Here is a 22,254-nt window from a genome sequence, read left to right as displayed (position 1 = left end):
CGGAGACAGAAATCAAACTCAGTCTGGCTTCTTTGTCTGTGCTATTAACCGTGATAGTATGTTGAAGAAATAATTTAAAAAATTAATTTTTATTAATCCTATGCCATCAAGCAAGTACTGTATACAATTAAGTTGTTTGTATATATAGTATATATGAATAACATAGAAAACTAAGGACATTTGAGATGACTGTATTCTCAAGGAAGAGAGGGTCACCATATAAAGAGGAGTCGTTATGACACGAACACTTTTTTAAATCCCACACTAGTCAGTCATCGTTCATGAGAGTGGTTTGTTAACAATACGTAACAGTGAAAGACCATTAGCAGCAGCTTCTGTGATTGGCGGTAACACAGCTCTTAGGAAAATAGAGGGCAGGTAGAGAGTCAAGCTAAAATCAGCAGGTATAATGAGGTATCACCCTATTCCCTGTATGGATTTGGCACTAAACTGCAGCTAAAAAATTGACGTCTCTTTGAGCTTGCAGCCCTGGTCAAGTGGCCTTGACGGCTTCGTCCTCCAGACTGGTGGTCAAGAGTTATAGGACATTACTGGACACCCATGCAAAGTTGGCACTTTGAGAGAGATAAAGGAGACTCAGATACAGTGTACTCCCTCTAGGACCTTAAAATCTAATGCGTGAGGCAGGCATGTGAGGATAACTTGGATTTTTTCTTTTATGAGCAAAACTTCCAGTGAGGTTATTTAGAGCATTGCACTTCATATGGATTTAGACACTTTTGCCCAGTTTCTACTCCTCGGCTTCAGTCGTTGCAGCTGTAATAGTGGGCGTGGTTACCTCAGCAGGGGGAAGATGCAAAACCAACTGTTGCAGCCCTGGGAGCTCTGTAGGTGGTTTTCTTATAGTTCTTCAAATAAGAGGAAGTCAGCCTCATGACTCTGCTACAGAGAACACTGCCGAACAACGCTGTCACCAAAAGCCTTTGTCCTCTTGCAGAGCCTGAAATATCTGAGAGCACCAAGATGCTGTGCCAGAGAAGGAAGTGTGACATCAAGCCAGGTGGGGAGATAAGAGCAATTTCCTTCTTTCCCAGCGTGACCCACAGGAAGGAGAAGGGAAGTCAAGTTAAATTGGCTTGACACCTCTGTCCTGGGAAATCCTATCAGGTGACTGAAAAGAAAACTTAACTAGCCAAGTCACTGCTTATTGCCAAGAGATGGAAGGCAGCTTGGGGGAAACCCCCGACCGCAGGCCAATAGAAGAGAGTGGAGCTAGTCCTGCTGAGAAAGCAGACTAGAAAAGTACTTCTTCAAATTACATCTGGAGTGACAAGAAATATTTCCGTCTCGAGTCTTTTCTCTTTCCTAATGGAAGCATAGACTGAACGCTTTGTAATATGTCATTTAGATTTCCCCTCTTGAGATTGACTTATTTTTTCTTCTTTGAAAGAAGATGATCTGAGAGGATGCAGGGCGTGCTTTTTTTTTGGTGTGGGTTTAATAAATTTCCCAATGAAATCAGAAGTGTGACCAGAATATAAGTCATGATCAATGATTCTAAGTAGCAAATGATGTTTCTAATTTTCAAAAAGGGCATATCATACATCATCAAGTTTGAGGATGCTGAATCTTAATTAAAGACAGTGACATATGCTCAGCGTTGTCTGGAGTAATAAATCTGCTATAATTGGAAAGAAGCAAGACTACTTGAAGAAAAAAGATGAGAACTTTAGTTTTCTGACTTGGCAGTGTGGTACCCATTGCCTTTCAAAATGATAAGAATCGGCAGAACCTTTAAATGTCAGTCACCTCAAATCCTTTGTGGAACTAGGAAAATTCTGTTAAAACAAGCAAGCAAGCAAACAAAAACAGGAAAAAAAGAAAAACTATCAGAATGTGAAAAAACAAAATTAGAAAGTGTGTTGAGTAAGAAATGAACAGAACGGCCTGATAGGCTTCTCAAATTGAAAGAGTCCTAGAAGATATTCCTAAGAGGAAAGTATATTAGCAAATATCTTTCAGCATTACTATAAATATGAAGAGAATGGTTTTTAAGAGCCAAACAAGTCTGAACAGGCAGTAAATGTTTGCTTTAAAGCCTTTAAAACACATTAAAATGTTTATTTTAAAGGATGAAATACACATTCCTTTATTTAGGTAAAAGCTGTAGTCAAGATACAGGGCTTCAGAAGCTATATTAGTTGATGTAATGCGAATGCCTACCAAATGTATGATGGCTAAAACCTAAGAGAAGTTTATTTCTTACTCATGTAAATACCAAAATGTATGTATCAGAGCAGCAGGTATCTTTCTTCTTGCAGGACTGGGATCCTTTCATTCTGTGACTCTGCCGTCTTCCGTATTTGGACTGTGAGATCACTGTGTGCATTTGTGTCGGGCTGGTAAAGAGAGAAGGATAATGGAGGACTGAACATGGAGGGTGGAAAACATCACTTTTACTCATATTCTATGGGCTAGAATTCAGTCATATGTCCACACACAACTGAAAGGAAAGCTTGGAAATGTAGGTGAGCTCTGCACCAGGAAGAAGGAACAGGTGTGGTGTTTGTCAAGTCAGTCTTAGCTCCAGAAGCCTTCCCAGGTGGAATGTACATAAGCTGATTCAGTATCTGAGCAGCCACTGCAATGATGAGCTTCTTTGCTGTTGCTTATTCAAGTGCTAAAAGTTTCAAGGATTGTCCTAGAATGTCAAAAAGAAAGATAGTTCACAAATTCCACTGAAGGTTTTGCCATTCCATGAGGTCCTCTGAAAATCCCCGTAGAGGTCATTTTTCCCCTTTTGACAACCAAATATCTTCTCTCTTCCTAATGGCGATTTTGCTTTCTTTTGGAGAATCTCATCATCCTCAATATGTGTAGTCAGGCTGGTAAATCTGGGTTTCTTTGAAATGCAAAGGAGTACCTGGAAGATCCTTCTACCATATTTCTTTTTTTTCCTCATGACTAAGGATTGACTACCAAAGGACAGTCAGCTGACACAAGATCAATCAATTTGACTCACTCCCTCTGGGTTTGATTCCGGAGCAGGAAGGCCAAGATGGGAACAGAAGCTTTAGAGTTTCCAGATTCATTCCTTCACGGTGCCATGCAAAAGTATTGAGTAGTTTCTGGGGCTGAGACCTGGGATTGCCAGGTACAGCTTACCTGTTTTGAACATGGTTCTTCAGCTTTGTCATCCATCCATGAACTCCTCCTTATACCTTCAATAAGTGTTATCTTTTAACATATTAGTCAGAGTTGTTTTTTAATACATATGAACAAACAACCCTAAATGATATAATTTTTTTTTTTGCGGTATGCGGGCTTCTCACTGTTGTGACCTCTCCCGTTGCAGAGCACAGGCTCCGAATGCACAGGCTCAGCGGCCATGGCTCATGGGCCCAGCCGCTCCGCGGCATGTGGGATCTTCCTGGACCGGGGCACGAACCCGTGTCCCCTGCATCGGCAGGTGGACTCTCAACCACTGCACCAGCAGGGAAGCCCAAAAGGATATAATATTGAATGCCTCAAGCTTTCAGGACCAAATTAGAGATTAGTAGACATTCCATGATCAATTTCTAGCTTCATTGGAGCAGGATGGTTAAGAGCCCCAGCAGTGGATTCAGCCACAACTGGCTTTGTCACTTATTAACTCTGTGACTTTGGACTAGAAAAGCTTCACTTTTCTCTTCTATAGAATGAAAATAAATTTATCTTTCTTAAATGGTTGTCATAATTAAAGGAGTTGATGTACATAAAGCACTTACTGTGGGTAGCTCTTACTTACTATTAGGTACCATTATTTTTACTCACAGAAATATTTGGCTGTACAAAGTTTTATCTCTAAGGTCCATTTCCCTGAGGCTAAATACAGATTTGTTGAGATTTTCTTGGACTTTGCAGTCTTCACATTGAGGCTAGAAGCCTTCAATTTACATACTGTTCTGCTTATAATGACCTCAGCTAAATTGGGAAATTATAACATATACGTGAGACTCACCCTTAATAACCACAACAAAGTAGCAATAATGACTACATCTATCATTTAAAGAATAGTTTTTAAGATGATTTTACTTTTATCAAAATAAGACATGTAAAGGTATTGCTGCTTTAACACTTTATATTTTCTTGAAAAACCTCACGTTCTAAAAAATCTCAAACGAAAAATAACAGGGCCTTTGAGGACAATAAGGTTTGGGACAGTCCATTCAATACTTACTGAACTTTATAATCAGAGTATCAACAAAGCAAATAAAAATTCTAATTAAAATACAAGCATTGTTAAATCTCTGGGGAAGTTTCCATCTATCATCACAGTGAATCAATCCTTTGTAACCTTACAACTTGGGCTGCAGCTTCCTCCTTTGAGACGTGGGACATTTGCCTTCGATAGAGAACATTTTCATCCCAATTTGAAATGCTATCTGGGGTGCAACCATTTTTATTAACCCATTGTTTTTTAACAGGAGGGAAAATCTTTTCAGCTTCTTCACCTGCACTTGCCTCTTCCCAAGTAGTGTAAAGTTTAGCACTATTTGCATTAAAGTAAAACACTTCTCTAACTTTTGACTTTTTCCTTAAGGTCTTCAAATATTGCTAAGGCTTTCTCCTAATGGTGAGAAAACTTGTACTTGATTGTACTTGATTAACATGCTGGGAAAACTCCAGTATGAACCAAAATGAATTCCACATTTTATCAACATCATTTTCCTATTTGTCATTTGGGTATGAGGAAATAATATAAAAAGAAAACACATGTTACAGCAGAACAAACTGTATAAAACAAAAAAAATCAAATAATATTGTTTGCAGAGAGATGTGTTCTTTGCTCTCAGCAGCAGGGAGGTAGCATCAAAGCCTTTGGACTGTCCTTCCTGATAAGAGTATCATTGTTTACTGGGGCCTGGGGCCGTGTCAGATAGTCTCTACTACCAATGTGATTTATGGCAGGGGCCTTGGGCTACAAGGTATCTTGGGAACTATAAAACTTTGTAAATACTATAAAGCTTATGACAAAAAGTCAGCAGCTCTCTGATCCATGCATTTCTATTTCTGAAACACACTTCCAAGATAATCACTTTCAATTCATTTAGCTTCCATTCTTAGCTCAATTTCTACTTAGCTCTGTATCACTAAAAATTTCTTACAGTGCATTTCCCCCACTTTAGATAGCCTCTATATACTTCCTACTACAGAAAATTATGATTGACTTACTTTACCCTATATACATACAGTCAGTCTCCCCTCTCTCCTATCTTCCCATTATAGCTATATTACATTTTTCAGAGTAAAGTTTATATTATTATGATTAGGTAAATTTTGTTCTTGCAAAACATTTGTTTTTCTTGGAGTTAATAATTGGTGTTGTTTGGTTGGTTTTCTTAGTTTTCCACATACCCATCACTAATTCACCATCTCCTCACTCCAAACTCTGATAGGGATGAAAATTTTTTATAGTACAGTGAAACACATTTAGTTACATTTTTTTTTCTTGGAAGCATCCCTCAGGAACTCCTCAGTCCTTTAGTTCCAAAAAGTGCTGGTTGCCCTGTAGGTCTGCTGCACATCTATCTTCATAACGTGCTTGAAAATCCCATAGTTTCTTTCCTGTGTTGGAGCCTCTGTTTCCTGGATCCCAGGTCTTCTTCCTTGATTTAGTTTTTTATTTTGGTTAAATACTTTCTCAGCTTTCTCAAGATCCTTCATGAGAAAACGTACATGGGAAATAAAGTTACGAGATCTTGCATGAATGAAAAGTGTCCTTATCCTAACAGTTGATTGATAGCTTGGCTGAGCATAAAATTCAAGTCTGGACATGACTTGATTCTGATTTATTCAAATATTTGAACATACTGTTCCATCAGTCTCTAGCTTCCAGAATTGCTATTGAGAAGTTTGACAACATTCTGTTTCCTTACCCTTTGTATGTGACCTGCTTTTCTCTCTTGAACTTTGAGAATCTTCTCTGTTTACTAGTCTCTGAAATTTAATGATGTACCTTGTGGTCTGTCGTTTTAAACTCATTTTGCTAGGAATTCATTGGGTTTTTCATTTTGGAAACTGATGTTTTGCAGCTATGAGAAATTTTCTTAAAGTTCCTTGATAATTGTCTTCCTTTAATTGTTTCTTTTCTTTTTCTGGAGCTTTTCTTATATATGTGTTGGACTTCCTGAATCATTTCTTTAGAAGTTTTTGTAATTTTCTTTACATTTTCCAGCTCTTGGTCATTTTGTTTATTCTTGGAGATTTCCTCAAATTGACATTTCAACCCTTCTATTGCTTTTTAAACTTCTGTTGCTATAGTTTTAAGTTCTAAGAGATTCTTTTTTCTCTAATTGTTTCATGAATCTTCTCTTACTTAAAAAATACTTTTTTGCAGTTTTTTTCTTCTGCTTTGTTTCCTCCAAAAATGTTTCCCTATTTGTTTCTTTGAATTTTATCTTTTATCCTAAAGTGTTTTCTAAAGTATTTTGTGGTCATTCATGTTTTCATATGTAATAATGAAGTCCTAATTATTGGAAGGTGTCTTATATGCATAGATGGAGCTTTTTTAAAAATTTTTTTAAAGAAGATGTTGGGGGTAGGAGTTGAGTAATTTAATTATTTATTTTTGCTGTGTTGCATCTTCGTTTCCTTGGGAGGGCTTTCTCTAGTTGTGGCAAGTGGGGGCCACTCTTCATCGCGGTGCGCGGGCCTCTCACTATCGCAGCCTCTCTTGTTGCAGAGCACAGGCTCCAGACGCGCAGGCTCAGTAGTTGTGGCTCACGGGCCTAGCTGCTCCGCGGCATGTGGGATCCTCCCAGACCGGGGCTCGAACCTGTGTCCCCTGCATTAGCAGGCAGATTCTCAACCACTGTGCCACCAGGGAAGCCCCAGATGGAGCTTCTTGACTTACATGCGTTCTCATAGGGTAATACTTGAAACTAGTGTGCTTTTTTGAAGGATACATCAAATGTCAGTATATCTTTTCCTTTGGGCTGGGCAGTTTTTCAAGAGGAGAATCTTCTCGTCACCTGCCTGGGGGATGTAAGTCTAATAGAGTAAGCATTTTGGAAGCCTAGTGGTCTCACTGTTCAGTATGATGACTTTTAATTAAATCCTAATCTTATCAAGATACTTCACTTCTTCCTTGGCTGTGTTAGATATCTAGAACCTTGCTGAAAAACAAACTTTCAATCTTCAAACAAAGTGTGGCATGGGTAGTGGCCTGGCTGAATTAGCTAGAAGGGATCTAACTACATCTTATGTGTATGTATTTTCAAGGTTGTTCTATTTTCAATCTTACCTTGAGCTTCTTCTTTCAAAGGTGATTGATAGCCCAATTCTTGAATCTTCTTCAAATCTACCATGTGAACTGATTTTCAGATTGTTGAGTTCCTTTCAGCTTGTTGTGGTACTTGTCACAGAGAAGTCTAAAGTTGAGGTCAGTTATCACTTGCTCATTCTCTTTCCATCTTTCATAACTTTATTGACATTTATCACCTACTGTTGTCTTATTCTCTTTCTCTTTGAGGCATTATAACCTTTTTATCTCTTTACGGGTTCTGAAAGAAAGTGGCGGTAACATATGTATTCCATCTCGCATGTTTCATGCTCTCAAAACCTATGACCTCGACCGTCGCTCCAGCAAGGGAGGAGAGAACTGGAAGGTTTCCCAGGGGCTTTACTTAGTCTTGGCCCAGAAGTGACACACATTACTTAGACTCCAACTAGACTGGCCAGAAAATGTCCCAAGATCCCATTTAACTGCAAGAGGCTGTGAAGTGTTTTATTCCATGTGCCAGGAAGTTGAGATCTGTGTATTGGAAGGCACTAGTTATGTTGACCACACATTTGAGCTCTTATTATATGTCAGGCATTGCATCACTGCACATATTAACCTAATTTATACTCATGTAGTCCTTTGAGACAGCTACTGTTTATATCACCTTTTTATGTATGAGAAAACTGAAGCACAGAGAAGTTAAGTATCTCACTTCAACTCAACAGTGAAGAGCAAAGTCATAACTGAATCCAAGAAGCCTGATTCCAGAGTCTTTGGACATAATCAGTAGGCTACTTTTCTTCATATTTAATAAACACAGAAGTTTATTAAGGAATAATTTTGAGCTAGATACAGTATTAGAAAAAATATGAAAGAATTTGGGTCAAAATGCTAAGAGTATTTACCCATAGATAGTGAAGTCATAGATTAATTTTTCTTTTCTTGTGCCCTTCTGGATAGTCTGTTTTTTATTTAAAAGCTCCTACATAATTTTATAACCTTTAAAAACAATTTCCATTTGAAAAACTAACAGATGGGAATTTGGCTCGAGTAGTTAATGAATTGGTGCAGGGATTAAGGACACAGTAATAATGACTTGTGAAACCCTGGCTTAGAAAAAAAACTTATTATTCATTGGATGTTTATGGTTTCAGAATTCTTCCTCCAGTTAACCTGGGGAAAATCTAAATCTGCCAGTCTGTTGTATGGAACTTTTACGACGGGAGATAGAACGGTTAATTCTCCTTTGGATGCACACGTTTTCAAAGCTTAGTGCCATTTCAGGGGCCACCCAGAGGGCAACTCGCTTTTTGACATCATTGCAAAAAGAAGCACGTGGCCCCGGAGTTAAGTACAAATGGTGAACCTTACATTTGACCTTACAGATTCCATACATCTTTCAAGGCTCAATTAAAATTAAAAGCTCAAATTCAACTGAAATTAAAATTCAATCCATTCATGAAATTCCTCAACTTTTCTATCTTTCAGACAATTACAATTGGCCCTCTATATTATTCGTGGAAGTTGATTGAATGCACAGATGTGGAACCCGCACATACGGAGGGCCCACTGAACTATGCAACTTTATAAAATGGACTTGAGCATCTGTGGATTTTAGTATCCACTAAGGTTCTGGAACCAGTCCCCTGTGATACCAAGGGACAACTGTATTTCTCTTTGAATTCCTAAACCTGTTGGACTCTCTATCTCCCATAATATTAGTTCTCAGTAATATATTCCTCATAAATCACAGTCGTAGAAACATAGAATGTTAGAAATGGCAGGAAACAGTTCATTGGATCCAACTCTTCTTTTTAAGATGTTGAGATGTAAAGCATGGGTAAAGGCTTTGCTCAAAATCCCACATACCAGTGGTAGATTCTAGGACCAGAATTTGGGACTCCTTCCTCTCAGGCCAGAGGTCTTTCCCCTATATTACTTCATGAATTGTAATTTTTCTTCTCTAATACTAATGTTCTTGGAGGAAGAGATCATAATTTTTACTTCTTTGTAATTTGTAAGAACTCATCTCGCTATGAGGCACAGCAACAAGTAAACCTTTGCCCCAAGGGGACAAATGGGTAATGAAACACATAATGAGTTGGTAGATTTCAGTGTTGAAAAGGATTCAGAGTCTACATCTAAACTTAGTAGGAAGGAACACCATGGCTAACTAGTGATGCCTGCCTTGGGTATAGGAGGAGGGAATGCAATATATATGTCAGGTATGTGTTTTACTCTCTATGCAATAATCAGTCCTCTTCACCTATATGAACACCCTGGGAAGGATGTACATACGTGGAGAAAAAGGGAGAATATGGATACCTACCCAGTAATCAGAACAGTGGAATCAATCCTAGCTACCAATGTGGAGACATATGCTCCTGCCAGATTGCCTCACTGTTAACTTCTTTGTAACCTCTAGGGCTATAGGCATGGAGTAGGTGCTCAACAAAGACTTACTAATTGAGTGATATTAGGATATAAACAAATATTTTCCCAACAAAACTGTCCCATCCTTCTTTAATAACCCTGTGTCAATCACAGTACTTAGCACTTAGTAGATGCTTTAAAATTCCTTGTGCATTGAAAATATGACCTTCAAAGCATGACATGAATCCCTAGATGAACAGTATACAATCCCATTTGACATAAACTTGAAAATATTGTAGGCTGATATACTACATAAGTATAATGTCTTCTATATTCTTTGACTCAAGTCTCAAAGTTGCCCAGATGGCATGAAAGAAAAAGGGGGATTCAGAAAACTCTCCTCTAACATATGGGAGTTTTGAGTCAAATTTCGGGGAAAATCTGACTCCACGTGGATTTCCACTCTGTATATCATTTTATTCCGTAGGCTCAGCTTGCATGCTGTCAGGAGTTCCCAGGGTCAAGGCAGCGTGGGGCACAGATCCAATATTGACTCATACTCGGTGGAAGAAACCTACCCCAAAGTCTGGATGTGATAATTTGGTTGTGAGCGCTAGGGATAGGACTGCTGACCACAGAGGAAAAAGGGCAACAAAGGTGTAAGTTTTGTCTTACGACTGCCTACTCAGCGAGGGCTGAGGATAGCATGAGATACGATCGAAAGTCTTGCTGACGCTTAATGCATAACCATCGCCAGTTTTCAGAAAGAAGTCTGGCTGAAGGGAAAAAAGAAAGTTTTCAGTCCCTTCGTTTTAGTAATTTGCTCACATTTTGGCTCCTGGTGGGTTTGAAAAACTTTTAAAGGATATCTTGGTGGTGAATGATTCTGCAGTCTCAGTGTTGGCTGAACCAACAAAGTGTGAAACCTCTAGTTTGCATGTGCAACAGAAGGTGTTTTACAGGCAGAAAAGAGAGAGAAACATCTTTTTTTGTAAACTTGACAAGACAGGAAAGGATCAAAGAATATACTATTGTAGTGACAACATTCTGAACCCCAAAATCATATGTTGAAAGATGAAAATCTCATAGGATGTGATTCAATTCCAGCCTGGGATGCAAGACCAGTTACAGAATTTGCAGGAACTGGTGCAAAATGAAAATGGGAGCCGCTTGTTTAAAAATTATTAGGAATTTCAACAAGGTAACAACAAAGCATGAAACCAAATGTGGGCTCCTCTAAGTGTGGGGTCCTGATAGACTGTACAGGTCTTATGTCCACGAAGTTGGGCCTGCTGGGATGTCTAACCAATAATTTCAAAACTTTTATTTGCAGTCTTACTATTTTTTAAGGAATTAAAGAGTGACTATTATCTCACAAATTCTACAGAAAAAAAAAAAAATCCCAGAATCAAAGCCTGATAGGATGTAATTACTTGAATTCATATATTTAACACAGTTATTGGTCCATACAGTAGTTTTGATGCCTATTGACTGGGGACAGGTAGATTAAGGAAAAGGCCTTGGCTCTAGACTGAGCTCTACATTGTCCAGTTGAATGAATTTAAGCACAGCAACTTGGTTTTTTCCTGGGTCTTGATTTACAAATCTAAAAAAAATGAGAGAACAGGCCATAGATAGTCTCTGTAATTCCCTAATTCTGTGCTGTGCTTGGCCATGCCATCAAGAGCTATTAGAGCTTGAATTTTAGCCATGTATTTACTAATTCTATACATCTGGCCATGTTGTAAACATATCCCTAATGTGTGTGTGTGTGTGTGTGTGTGTGTGTGTGTGTGTGTGTGTGTGTGTATATATATATATATATATGATTTTGAATAGGGATTTGCAATTTACAAACCCCCAGACAAAGTGTAATTCCCAATTATGGACCTCACTATTCTTAACTCCTCACCCCCAACACCATATTCCAGTGGATAGATCAAGGGATGAGCAGAACAAATTTTTACTTCTTTCCAGAACGTTGGTAACATTCCTTACAGTAGCTTGGAGTTTGGTCATAGGTTTCCTGGATAGTATTGAGTGCCTGCACTTGTCTCAAGGCTTTGGAAAGGGTTTCTTGTCACAGTGTCACCCTGTAAGCACTTTATCTGGGCCGTCTTTTTCCTTGAGGAGCGACACAATAGAGCTTTGTGGGCAGCAGTGTAATTTGACACTCCTCACTTGCTTGATGTGAGGCTTTGGTCCCACAAACACTTTTTGATTTTGTTTATTCTTTGGGAAGATAACCCCTCAAAGAGTTTTCAGGCCTTTTTCACATAAAATAATACATGGAATTGCCCCAGTAAGCAGGGGTTGGCTAAAGAGACATAGCATCAGGTTTCCAACATTAATCATGAACCCTCTTTAATTAAAAACGAGTTTCCTACAGGTTAGTTCTGATAGCATTGGGATTAGAACTTGAAGAAAATTAGCTTGAGGGAAGAGTAGGCCCTGAATTAAGCATTCAAGTTCACTTTTATTCAGTGCTGTCTATGGACAAATCTCCACGCCACAATGTTTTTAGGGAAGAAAACTATGTTACGGAACAGAAACAATTTCTGATTCTAGGGAACTCAGTCCCTAAATTAGGAGAAGATACATAACTAACTCTAATATGAGATTGAGGGATCAAGACTCTAAGAAAAGTGTGAACCACTTTCCTAGACCTTTGTAGACAAGATGTGAGATTACTTTTCAGAAGGATCATTTTGAGAGAACTCATGCAGATAATGACTTTTAGGTAGGACTTGGATGGCTGGGTGCCACTCTGAGAGGCACAGATGTGGGAAATCAAGGAACAGCATGAGCAAAGGCTCAGGGTGTGTTTTTTTTAGGAATGACTAGTCATCCAATGTGCCTGAATAGGAATAGATCACTTTGAGTGCTTACTACATGATAGGCAAAATTCTTAGCACTTTATAAATTATCATCTGACAATTTTCAACTGAAGCCCGGAGAAGATACTAATATTAGGTTCACTTTGAAGATAAGGAAACCTAGCTACAGAAGAGTTAAGAAGCTTACTCAAAATCATATAGCTAGATAGCAGTGGAGTCAGGATTCAAGTCTGCATTCATAACTGCAATACTGCTGTGTATACAGTACAGGTTGAAAGGCAAGGTGGGCTGGAATCAAATAGTGGAGGGTCTTCTGTGCCATCCCTAAGTGCTATATTTCATAAGTAAATTACTAAGAGAGGAGAAAAAACAATCCTATTTGTATCTGAAAGGAAAAAAAAAAGTTAAAAAAAAATCTATCATTAGTGATTATTTGGAACAATTTATCATCTAGAGCTCTGCTGTTCAATATGGTAGCCTCTTGCCACACATGGCTATTGAGCATTTGAATATGGTGAGTCCAAATTGAGATGCACCATAGGTATAAAATGCACACCAGATTTCTAGGATTTAGTATAACAAAAAGAATGTATAATATTTTATTAATATTTTTCTGTATTGATACATACTGAAATGGTATTTTGGATATATTGGTTTAAGTACAATATATTTAAAAATTATTTTTCTCTGTTTCTTTTTACCTTTAGTAATGGGGCTATTAGAAAATTGGCTTGCATTATATTTCTGTTGGGCATTGTTGGTCAGAGCAACATAAATTTGTGGTAGATATTATATTAACCATCTTTGATGAAGGGCTTCCTACCACACTGGTTTTCTAACCACATTCTTTTCCTTGATTTCTGGTCATTTGCAAGAAAAATTTTAAGAGGCACCCCCTTTGTAAAGGTTTGAGAGCCCCTAGAATTTCCTTTTTTACTTGCTTCCGACCACAAACGAATGATCAATGTAATCTCTGGATGAAGAATCAACATTTTACAAGAGCAAAAGGAGGAGGTGCACAAAAATTTCCAATCCCTGGATGGTGTGAAGTGAAAGTGCTTTCAAAGTATCCCACAAGAATGGCACAGGTGGGCATGATGGGTCTGTCTCCTCGTCAAAAGACCCAAGGAGTTGAAAGGAAACTCTTAACTACAACACCAAAATGCCACAAAACCATAGTTATTAATACCAACTAACTAGCATCTCTATCTGTCACCATCTCATCTTAAAAAACTTGTGAAAATACGTAATCCTGACGAGACTTCAACTAGGTATAAATACCAGTAGCAAAAGGAGACACAGTACATTCTTCTGATCATCTGCAGATCAGCTATTAGAAAAGAGAGATCAGCTACGTCCTTGGGACCTGATCAACTTAATACAGGAGCTACAACTACTTCACCTAACTCTCTCCGGAACAATGAAATATACCAGTTATTTCTTAGCTTTTCAGCTATGCGTGATTTTGGGTTCTTCTGGCTCTTACTGCCAGGCCCCATTTTTTAAAGAAATACAAAACCTAAAGGAATATTTTGTAAGTATGACCTTTTAATAATGCTTGTGGTTGAAATGACTGATGTTTAATGTTAACTTGTAATGGTATCTGTGATGGGCTCTCATCTCTAGCCCACAGTCATCTTGAGAAGACTTGGTGTTATTGTGGCTCCTGTTGGCTGGATGTGTTTTTTTGACTAAACGATCCAGATAGTGCTTTAACTCTCTGCTCAATTTGCTATGGAGACTCAGTGGGGATTCGTGAATCCTCCAAAAGATGGGCATAATGCGGGTATAATTTAGAGCATTGCTAATTTTGTGATGAGAATCCATTTAATTATGATGTCAAGTAGTATGCATACTGAAAAAATGACTAGGTCTTTCTTTCTGATTTCTCAGGCTGCTATGATGGTGACAGTCAAAGGAAGGTCAAGATTAGCATTAACAATGGTCATTTGAAATAACTGATCAATTAAAGAAGATGAGGTCCTTAAAGCTTTGGCTTAAAAATAAAATCACTTACAGGTGTTTTTCTCCCAAAAGTGGTTTTCAAATTTTACTGTCCCATCCAGATTGTCTGTGAATTACTCTTGGAGTAGTCATTTGCTGAGATTTTTTTGTAGGAGTTTAATCTGCTTTCTATTTAAAAATTTTTTTCTTCATTTTATGAGTTTCTTAAAATTTTTACTTATGGTTAATTAAAATAGTTTTTTGCATTTTAAATATTTTATTATATGTCCAAAATTTAGCTACTATAATTACAGCTGGAGCTATCTTTTAAAGCTGACATAATATCTTATAGGAGGGCACAGGTAGAGGTTATAAAAACCTGTACCATAGCGGGGCAGTATTTTATAGTGAGATGGCTTTGCTGGGGTTTTTCACTAGACCTAAAAATACTTTCTGTCCCTTACTATAGTTATTTGGGACAACCGAAGTATCATCAGCCTTGTTGAGTTTATTTGTGAAGTTATATTAGTAAATAAGAAAGCTAAAATAGCATGATAGTCTTTGGCTGTATCCAACATGATAGCTTTTGAGAAAACATTGTTAGAACTAAACAGAGTGTTGAAAAGAAAATCAGTGAACACTGTCAGCATCCAAGTTCAATAAAACTTGAAGTACAGTTTTAGGGCAATTTATGGACTGATTGTAAGCCAATTTTTTCCTGTTTTGTTTTGTTTCCTCAGAATGCAAGTAACCCAGATGTAGCTGGTGGTGGGCCTCTTTTCTTAGAAATTTTGGAGAATTGGAAAGATGTAAGCTGAACATTTCCACTTGGCTAATTTTCCTATTGCTTATTTTCTGATGGATAAATTCACATCAATTTCTCTTTGTGCCTTTTTCTCCCAAGGAGAGTGACAAAAAAATAATTCAGAGCCAAATCGTCTCCTTCTACTTCAAACTCTTTGAAAACTTAAAAGGTAACCAGATCATTCAAAGGAGCATGGATATCATCAAGCAGGACATGTTTCAGAAGTTCTTAAATGGCAGCTCTGAGAAACTGGATGACTTCAAAAAGCTGATTCAAATTCCGGTGAGATGATCTTAATTCTTTTTTTTTTTTTTTTTTTGGTTTCATTGCAGAGGCTCTTGCAAAGCACTTCATTCCCAGAAAGTAGAAATTAGCTACTGGGTACAGTTGTTAAAGCTATGAAATGAACCTGTGGCCAAAACCCCTCTTTACCAATTCTGTTTGTGTTTTGGGTGACTTTGCAAAGTCAGTTATGCGAGTCACTTAAATTTGTGATTTGGGAAAATACTGGAATTATGTCTACAGCACAAAGATAGGTGAATGAACAAATCAGTGAGAAAGAAGTAGTGAAGAAGTGGGGGGAGTATTGAAAAGCAGTTCTCCCATTGCCCCTTGTTTGTGTGTTGGAAATTCTCTTGCTTTGAATAGGATGTTGCATGTCTTAATGGAAAGAGCAGTGGGAGGGCGGGGGGAGAAGTGGGAGGGTGGCTCCTAGCTCAGCCACCAAAGAAATGTGTGATCTCAGATGAATCACAGGCCTGGCTGGGGCTGTTTCCTCATCTTAAAAGGAGCCTGTTGGGTTCACTATAATTTGTATGGTCTCCTTTGCTCTAAAATTCTACAATGCCATGGACAGAAAATGAGAATGAGTTAGGAGAAAGGTATGGCCTTTGAGGAGACAAAGGCCCTCCTACAGCCAGACTCTGGTCAACCTCTCAGATTGTGCAGCCCAAGTAGAAGTGAGAGTGTTTGTTTTTAGAAAAGAAAATAGGTAGAATTTATACCTTATGAAGGAACTGTCCTATCAACTTTTGGATACTAGAACATCTTGGCTGGAGAAATCCTTAGGCTCCTCAGCTTTATCTTATCAAATTGCCTTGAGTCTTTAAAGTTATGGTTTCTAGAAGGTGAAAAATAACTTTGAAGCATAAAGACGTCACATTTTCCAAAATTTCATCTAAGAGACAAAGGCCTCCAGATTTTTTGGGGGGCGGGGGCGTTGGCTTTGGTATAAATAGGCTTGAATGAGAAGAGGAGGGGTCCCGTTATGACTTGTGCTCTCAGGATTTGTGCCCAGCTCTCCCTATAACTGGGTCTGCCTCTCAGCAATCTCACATAAGCTCCTAGGAACTGAAATAAGTGCTGCTCTTCAAGATTGCTCTAGTCTCCAGTATGTTCGATGGTATGAGAGTGGCTTGGAAAAATTATAAGACCATTACTACTTCCACTGGTAATGTTTTCCGGTGTTCAGCAGATATCCATTGGTTGCAGGCTAGAGAATGAAAAAGCACTTATTCCTAGCCCAGTGCTGCCTCTGGCTTGCTGTTCAGTCCTGGATGAGTCTCTTAGTTTCTTGGTGATGCTTTGAACACTGGAAAGTTCAATTTATCACTTGTAAACACACACCCGGTAGAAACTTTTCTATTCTGCTGTAACTGGGCCTTGAAAAAAAAACAACTGTTGGTCCCATCCTTCTGGAAGCTCCAAGCCTCCTGCTTCACAATGGGCAGTCCTGAGTGAGCTCTCAACCATTGTCTTTTTTTGCTCAATTGCGAACGTATTTACGGCATGTTATGCCTTTTAGTCCTGTAGCCTAGTCATTCTCCGAAATGCGGCAAGGTGGCTGCAGTGTTTCCAGCTTTAGAAAGACATCTCGTGGCAGAGCAAAGATGAAAGTAAATGGTCCTCATTTTATGAAGCATGACTTCACCTAAATGGTCCTATTGGGTAGAGTGAGAAAATAGTTCAATTTGCTGGAATGGAAGGCAGGGTACCGGGAAATTTGCTTTCATTCCTAATTTTAAGTGTTATATACCAGTAATTGATTATTGCCATGTAAATATGATCGGTGTTTATTTTTAATCCCATTATGGAAATGATGAGACTGACCTAATTTGGGGGAAATTAAAAATTAATGATTTTCATCTGACTTGGACTTGGTGTTTACAAAGTACTGAACCTATACCAGTGGTTTTCAAACTTTGGTGGTGCCTGAATCACCTGGTGATGTTAGTAACTACACAATGGCCCAGGCCTAGTCTGAATTCATACATCTGGGTGTCTGAGTTCTTCATTAGGTCTCCAGGTTATTCTTCTACACACCAAAGGTGAGAGCCATTGGCTATAGTAACTCATTTGATACTTATAGCAAAGACTAAGTACAAAGTGATAGAAGTGGTAGAGAGCCTAGAGGTCGTCTAAACAATCTCCTCATCGTTCAGAGGAGAAAACAGAGATTTGGAGAGGTTAAGTGACTAAAGTCACATGTATTGTACACACGGAATTCAAACACACATTTTTTTGTCACTACTTCAGGGCTCTTTCTGCTATATAATTTTCAGAATTCTGTAGTGGTAAATTAAAGGATATGTAATGTGTCCCACCATGTTACAGCACAACTAGCAATTTAATTATAATTTTAGTCTTAATCACTGAAGAAACCAACATTACATATTAAGGTAATATATTGCTAGTGAAAATAATTTATTTTAAAGGAATACTTCTACTTTCTTGGACCATGACAGCAGAATATCCTAATGATTTGTATGCCTGAAATTAATTTTGCTGTTTTCTTTCCCAATAGGTAGATGATCTGCAGATCCAGCGCAAAGCCATAAGTGAACTCATCAGAGTGATGAAGGACCTGTCGCCAAGATCTAACCTCAGAAAGCGGAGGAGAAGTCAGAATCTGTTTCGAGGCCAGAGAGCGTCGAAATAATCCTGCCTGCAATATTTGAATTTTTAAATCTAAATCTATTTATTAATATTTAATATTTTACATTATTTATATGGGGAATATATATTTAGACTTATCAAAGTATTTATAATAGTAACTTTTATGTCATGAAAATGAGTATCTATTAATTTATGTGTTATTTATAATTCCTGTATTCTGTGACTATTTCACTTGACCCTTTTTTTTCTGACTCACTAGGCAAGTCTATGTGATTACAAGGCTTTATCTCAGGGACCAACTAGGCAGCTGACCTAAGCAAGACCCTGTGGGTTGTGCATTCATTTCACTTGATGATATAATGAATGCTGATAAATGAAATGATGCCATCCAGTTGCTGCCTATTTGAGACTATGCCTTCTGAGCCACCGCTATGATGGCATGTCAGACAGCACTTGAGTGTGTCAGGCGATATGACTTGTCCCGTGATAAAAACATAGCATCTCATCTCATCTCATGCCTGGTGCTTCAGAATATTGCTGACAATTGTGATTGTACCCAAATGGAAAGTCATATATTTGTTTATCAATATTTAATATATATGAATAAAGTATAATTTCATAACTATTTATGCTGTGTCAGACTTTTTCTAAAGTGGGGACCAGATTAAATGAACCATGGACTAATGAATTAGTATAAGGAGAGTCATTTTTAGCTGTGGAAATATTAGAGTTGGATTAAGACCCATTAAAATTGGTGTTTCTCTCTGCCGGCGATTTGTTGGTTTCCAGTGTTCCATTTGGTAGCTGTCTGAGTTATCTCTCCAAAATATGGATGTAACTATGTAGCCATTTACTTCAGAGCTTCTTCTGTGGAAAGTGGTCCAAATTGTTTAGCTTGGCACACAAAGGTTTATTTCCCTTTCTCCCTCAACTCCCCATGGCATCCTTCATCTTTGTATCCCCTTTGTCCTCTGGCCACTTTGGGCAAACACCATTTGGTATGGAATAGTGAGTGGGAACTCTAGGGAGAGAGGCTTGGATTGGAATCTTGGTCCTGCCATTACAAGTAGTGTGACCCTCATATTCTCTAAGCTTCAGTTTCCTCATCTGATAAAGAATTGTGCCTTCCTCATAATATTGTGGTGAGAGTTTATTCTTTCACTCAAGAAATATTTACTGCAGCTCCTACCATGTGCCTGGTGCTGTTCCAGGCACTTGAGATACATTGGTGAACGAAACAAACAAGGATCCCTGCCCTTGAGGAATTTAGAATTTAGCAAAGGGGAGACAGATAATAAACGAAATACATAATATGTTAGTAAATTGCATGGTATGTTAGAAGGTGATTGGTGCTATGGGAAAAAGGTAAAAAGGAATGGGGGAACTGGGAAAACTACAGGTGGGACAAAGCAAATGGGCTAGAGGTTTAAATGGAGTAATTATAATTGGCTTCATTGAGGAGATAACAATTGAGGAAGCACTTGTAAGAGCTAAGAGAGGATTCTAGGCAAAGGGAACATTTTTGCAAAGGTTCTAAAATGGAAACTTGCCTTGAATGGTAAAAGAAAAGCCAGCACTCCAGTGTGGTTGGAGCAAAGTGAGTCAAGAATATCTCTAATTTTTTAGCTGAGCAACTAAAAAGATGAAGTTGTCATCACCTGAGATGGGGAAACTGGAGGTAGCAGGTTTTGGGTGAAAAACTAGAAATTCAATTTTAAAGGGTAAGTTTAAGGAGTCCATTAGATTTCAAAGTGGAGATGCTGAGTAGGCTATTGGGTATATCAGTCTGGAGTTGAGAGAGAACTCTGGACTGTTGATGTAAATTTAGGAGTGGAAAGTAGAGCAGGTATTTAAAGACCTAATACCAGCTGAACTTATGAAGGTCATGAGTTTATATAATGAAGAGAAGGAAAGCAAAGTATTGAGTCTTAAGGCACACTATCTTTAAGAGGCTGGGGAGAGACCAACCAAAGAGACTGAAAAGAAATGGCCAGTGAAATAAAAGGACAACCTAAAAAATGAGATGTCTTGAAAGCCAAGTGAAGAAAACATTTCAGGAATAAACTGTATTAAATGCAGTTAAGTCTGGTCAAATGAGGACTGAGAACTGAACACTGGATTTAGGAACATGGAAACCATTGCAGACCTTGGACAAGAGAAATTCAGTTGGAGAGTGAGGGTAAAAGCCTGACTAGAATGGGATTAAGAGAGACATTGGAGACAATAAACATGGATAACTCTTTTTAGAAGTTTTTTTTTTTTTTTTTTTTTTGCAAAGGAGAACAAAGAAAGGGGTAGACGTCAGGATATGACATCAAAAGAAGTTTTAAATTTTTTTAGTTGTTGCTTTTAAGATGGGAGAAGTAGCATGTTTACCTATTAGTAGAAATGATCTAAGAGTAAAACAATACATGATATAGGAGAGAGAGGAAAGAACTTCAGAGTACTTCCATGAGTAAGAAAGAGAGATGAACTGAGGACACAGAGGAACTGGCTTTAGGCAGGTGCACAAAAAATTTATCTTTGTTAACAGGTAGGAAGGTAGACTATGTGGGTTCTGATGCTGGTAGCTGAGTAAATGTGGTGGTGAGAACTTTTGGAAATTTTAACTGGTTGTTTAAAGTTTTCCCAGTGAAATAGAAAGCTGAGAGTGAGGTTCAGGGAGTGTTGGAGGCTTGTGAGAAGCAGAAGAATGGATGGATCAGGAGAGTGCAATGTAGATTACCAGGCAACTTTAAGGGCCCACTTGAAGTCCAAGGTCATGAAATTATGGAACACCAGTTGGTGTAGTTGAGTGTTTGTCTCTATCCACATTGAGTTGTGGGTGAAAATATAGAGAGAAGAGACAGAAAGTTACATTTAGCAGACTTTGATTTGGCCAAGTAAGTAGGATAGGGAGAATGAGGACAAGGAAGTCATGGGGATACACAAGGGTGTACTCATGATGGTTCATGAACCGGTAATGAACTCTAAGCTGGTTAAGAAGGGGAAAGACACAACGGTGTCCAGCCTTCAGAAAGTAGTCACTCAGAGGAATTTCACGGTGAACGGACTACTACAGCTCCCGAGGTTACTGAGCCTCAAACCGAGGCCGCAGACGGTGCTGAAAGCGCCCCAGTGCCCATCCTGCCACTCCCTGCTGAGGACCGACTGGGCCTCAGGCCTCTGCTGGAGTCAGGACTGCAGCTCCCACTGCTCAGGCCTCTGAACGGGCTTCCGGGAAGATGGCGGAAGAGTAAGGCGCGGAGATCACCTTCCTCCGCACAGACACACCAGAAATACCTCTACACGTGGAACAACGCCTTCAGAACACCTACTGAACGCTGGCAGAAGACCTCAGACCTCCCAAAAGGCAAGAAACCCCCCACGTACCTGGGTAGGGCAAAAGAAAAAAGAATAAACAGAGACAAAAGGATAGGGACGGGACCGGCACCAGTGGGAGGGAGCTGTGAAGGAGGAAAGGTGTCCACACGCTAGGAAGCCCCTTCGCGGGCGGAGACTGCGGGTGGCGGAGGGGGAAAGCTTCGGAGCCGCGGAGGACAGCACAGCAACAGGGGTGTGGGGGGCAAAGCGGGGAGATTCCCGCACAGAGGATCGGTGCCGACCAGCACTCACCAGGCCGAGAGGCTTGTCTGCTCACCCGCCCGCCGGGGCGGGCGGGGCTGGGAGCTGAGACTCGGGCTTCGGTCGGATAGCAGGGAGGGGACTGGGGTTGGCGGCGTGAACACAGCCTGCAGGGGGTTAGTGCGCCACGGCTGGCCAGGAGGGAGTCCGGGGAAAAGTCTGGACCTGCCGAAGAGGCAAGAGACTTTTTCTTCCCTCGTTGTTTCCTGGTGCTTGAGGAGAGAGGATTAAGAGCGCTGCTTAAATGCTCCAGTGTTGTGAGTCTGGGACTTCTCATGATCACTAACATAAACATGGATAATGGATATAATGCGATTAATTCTACTGGCTTTGGGGTATATAGTGGGGGCACAGTTGTGAGTGTCAAGGGCAGAAAGGGTTAGTTGTCTGAGGCTTCCATCTCAACTACTTTATTTAATGCTCCCACAGCAATACTGTTAAGTGAAATAGTTTATGTAAAAGCATCGGTTTAGTCCTTGACAACAATCAGAGGTCATTATTTTGATTGTTGGGTAGTAGCTGAATACCAGTGGGTGAGACTCGATCCCCAT

The 22,254-nt window shown here is 39.2% G+C and overlaps 1 protein-coding gene across 1 annotated transcript; it reads left to right on the top strand.

The window, feature by feature from the left end:
• The first annotated feature begins 13,855 nt into the window (after positions 1-13,855).
• IFNG (interferon gamma) lies at positions 13,856-18,122 on the top strand. Its single transcript, XM_067698679.1, has 4 exons — positions 13,856-13,969; positions 15,120-15,188; positions 15,284-15,466; positions 17,988-18,122. The coding sequence occupies exons 1-4, from the start codon at positions 13,856-13,858 to the stop codon at positions 18,120-18,122; spliced, it is 501 nt and encodes a 166-aa protein (XP_067554780.1).
• Positions 18,123-22,254: the final 4,132 nt, after the last annotated feature.

Source organism: Pseudorca crassidens, chromosome 11 (assembly GCF_039906515.1).
Source record: "Pseudorca crassidens isolate mPseCra1 chromosome 11, mPseCra1.hap1, whole genome shotgun sequence".
In the NCBI taxonomy this organism is placed as follows: Eukaryota; Metazoa; Chordata; class Mammalia; order Artiodactyla; family Delphinidae; genus Pseudorca; species Pseudorca crassidens.
The sequence above is the reverse complement of the archived record's forward strand: the minus strand, read 5'-3'. Positions and strand labels throughout refer to the sequence as shown.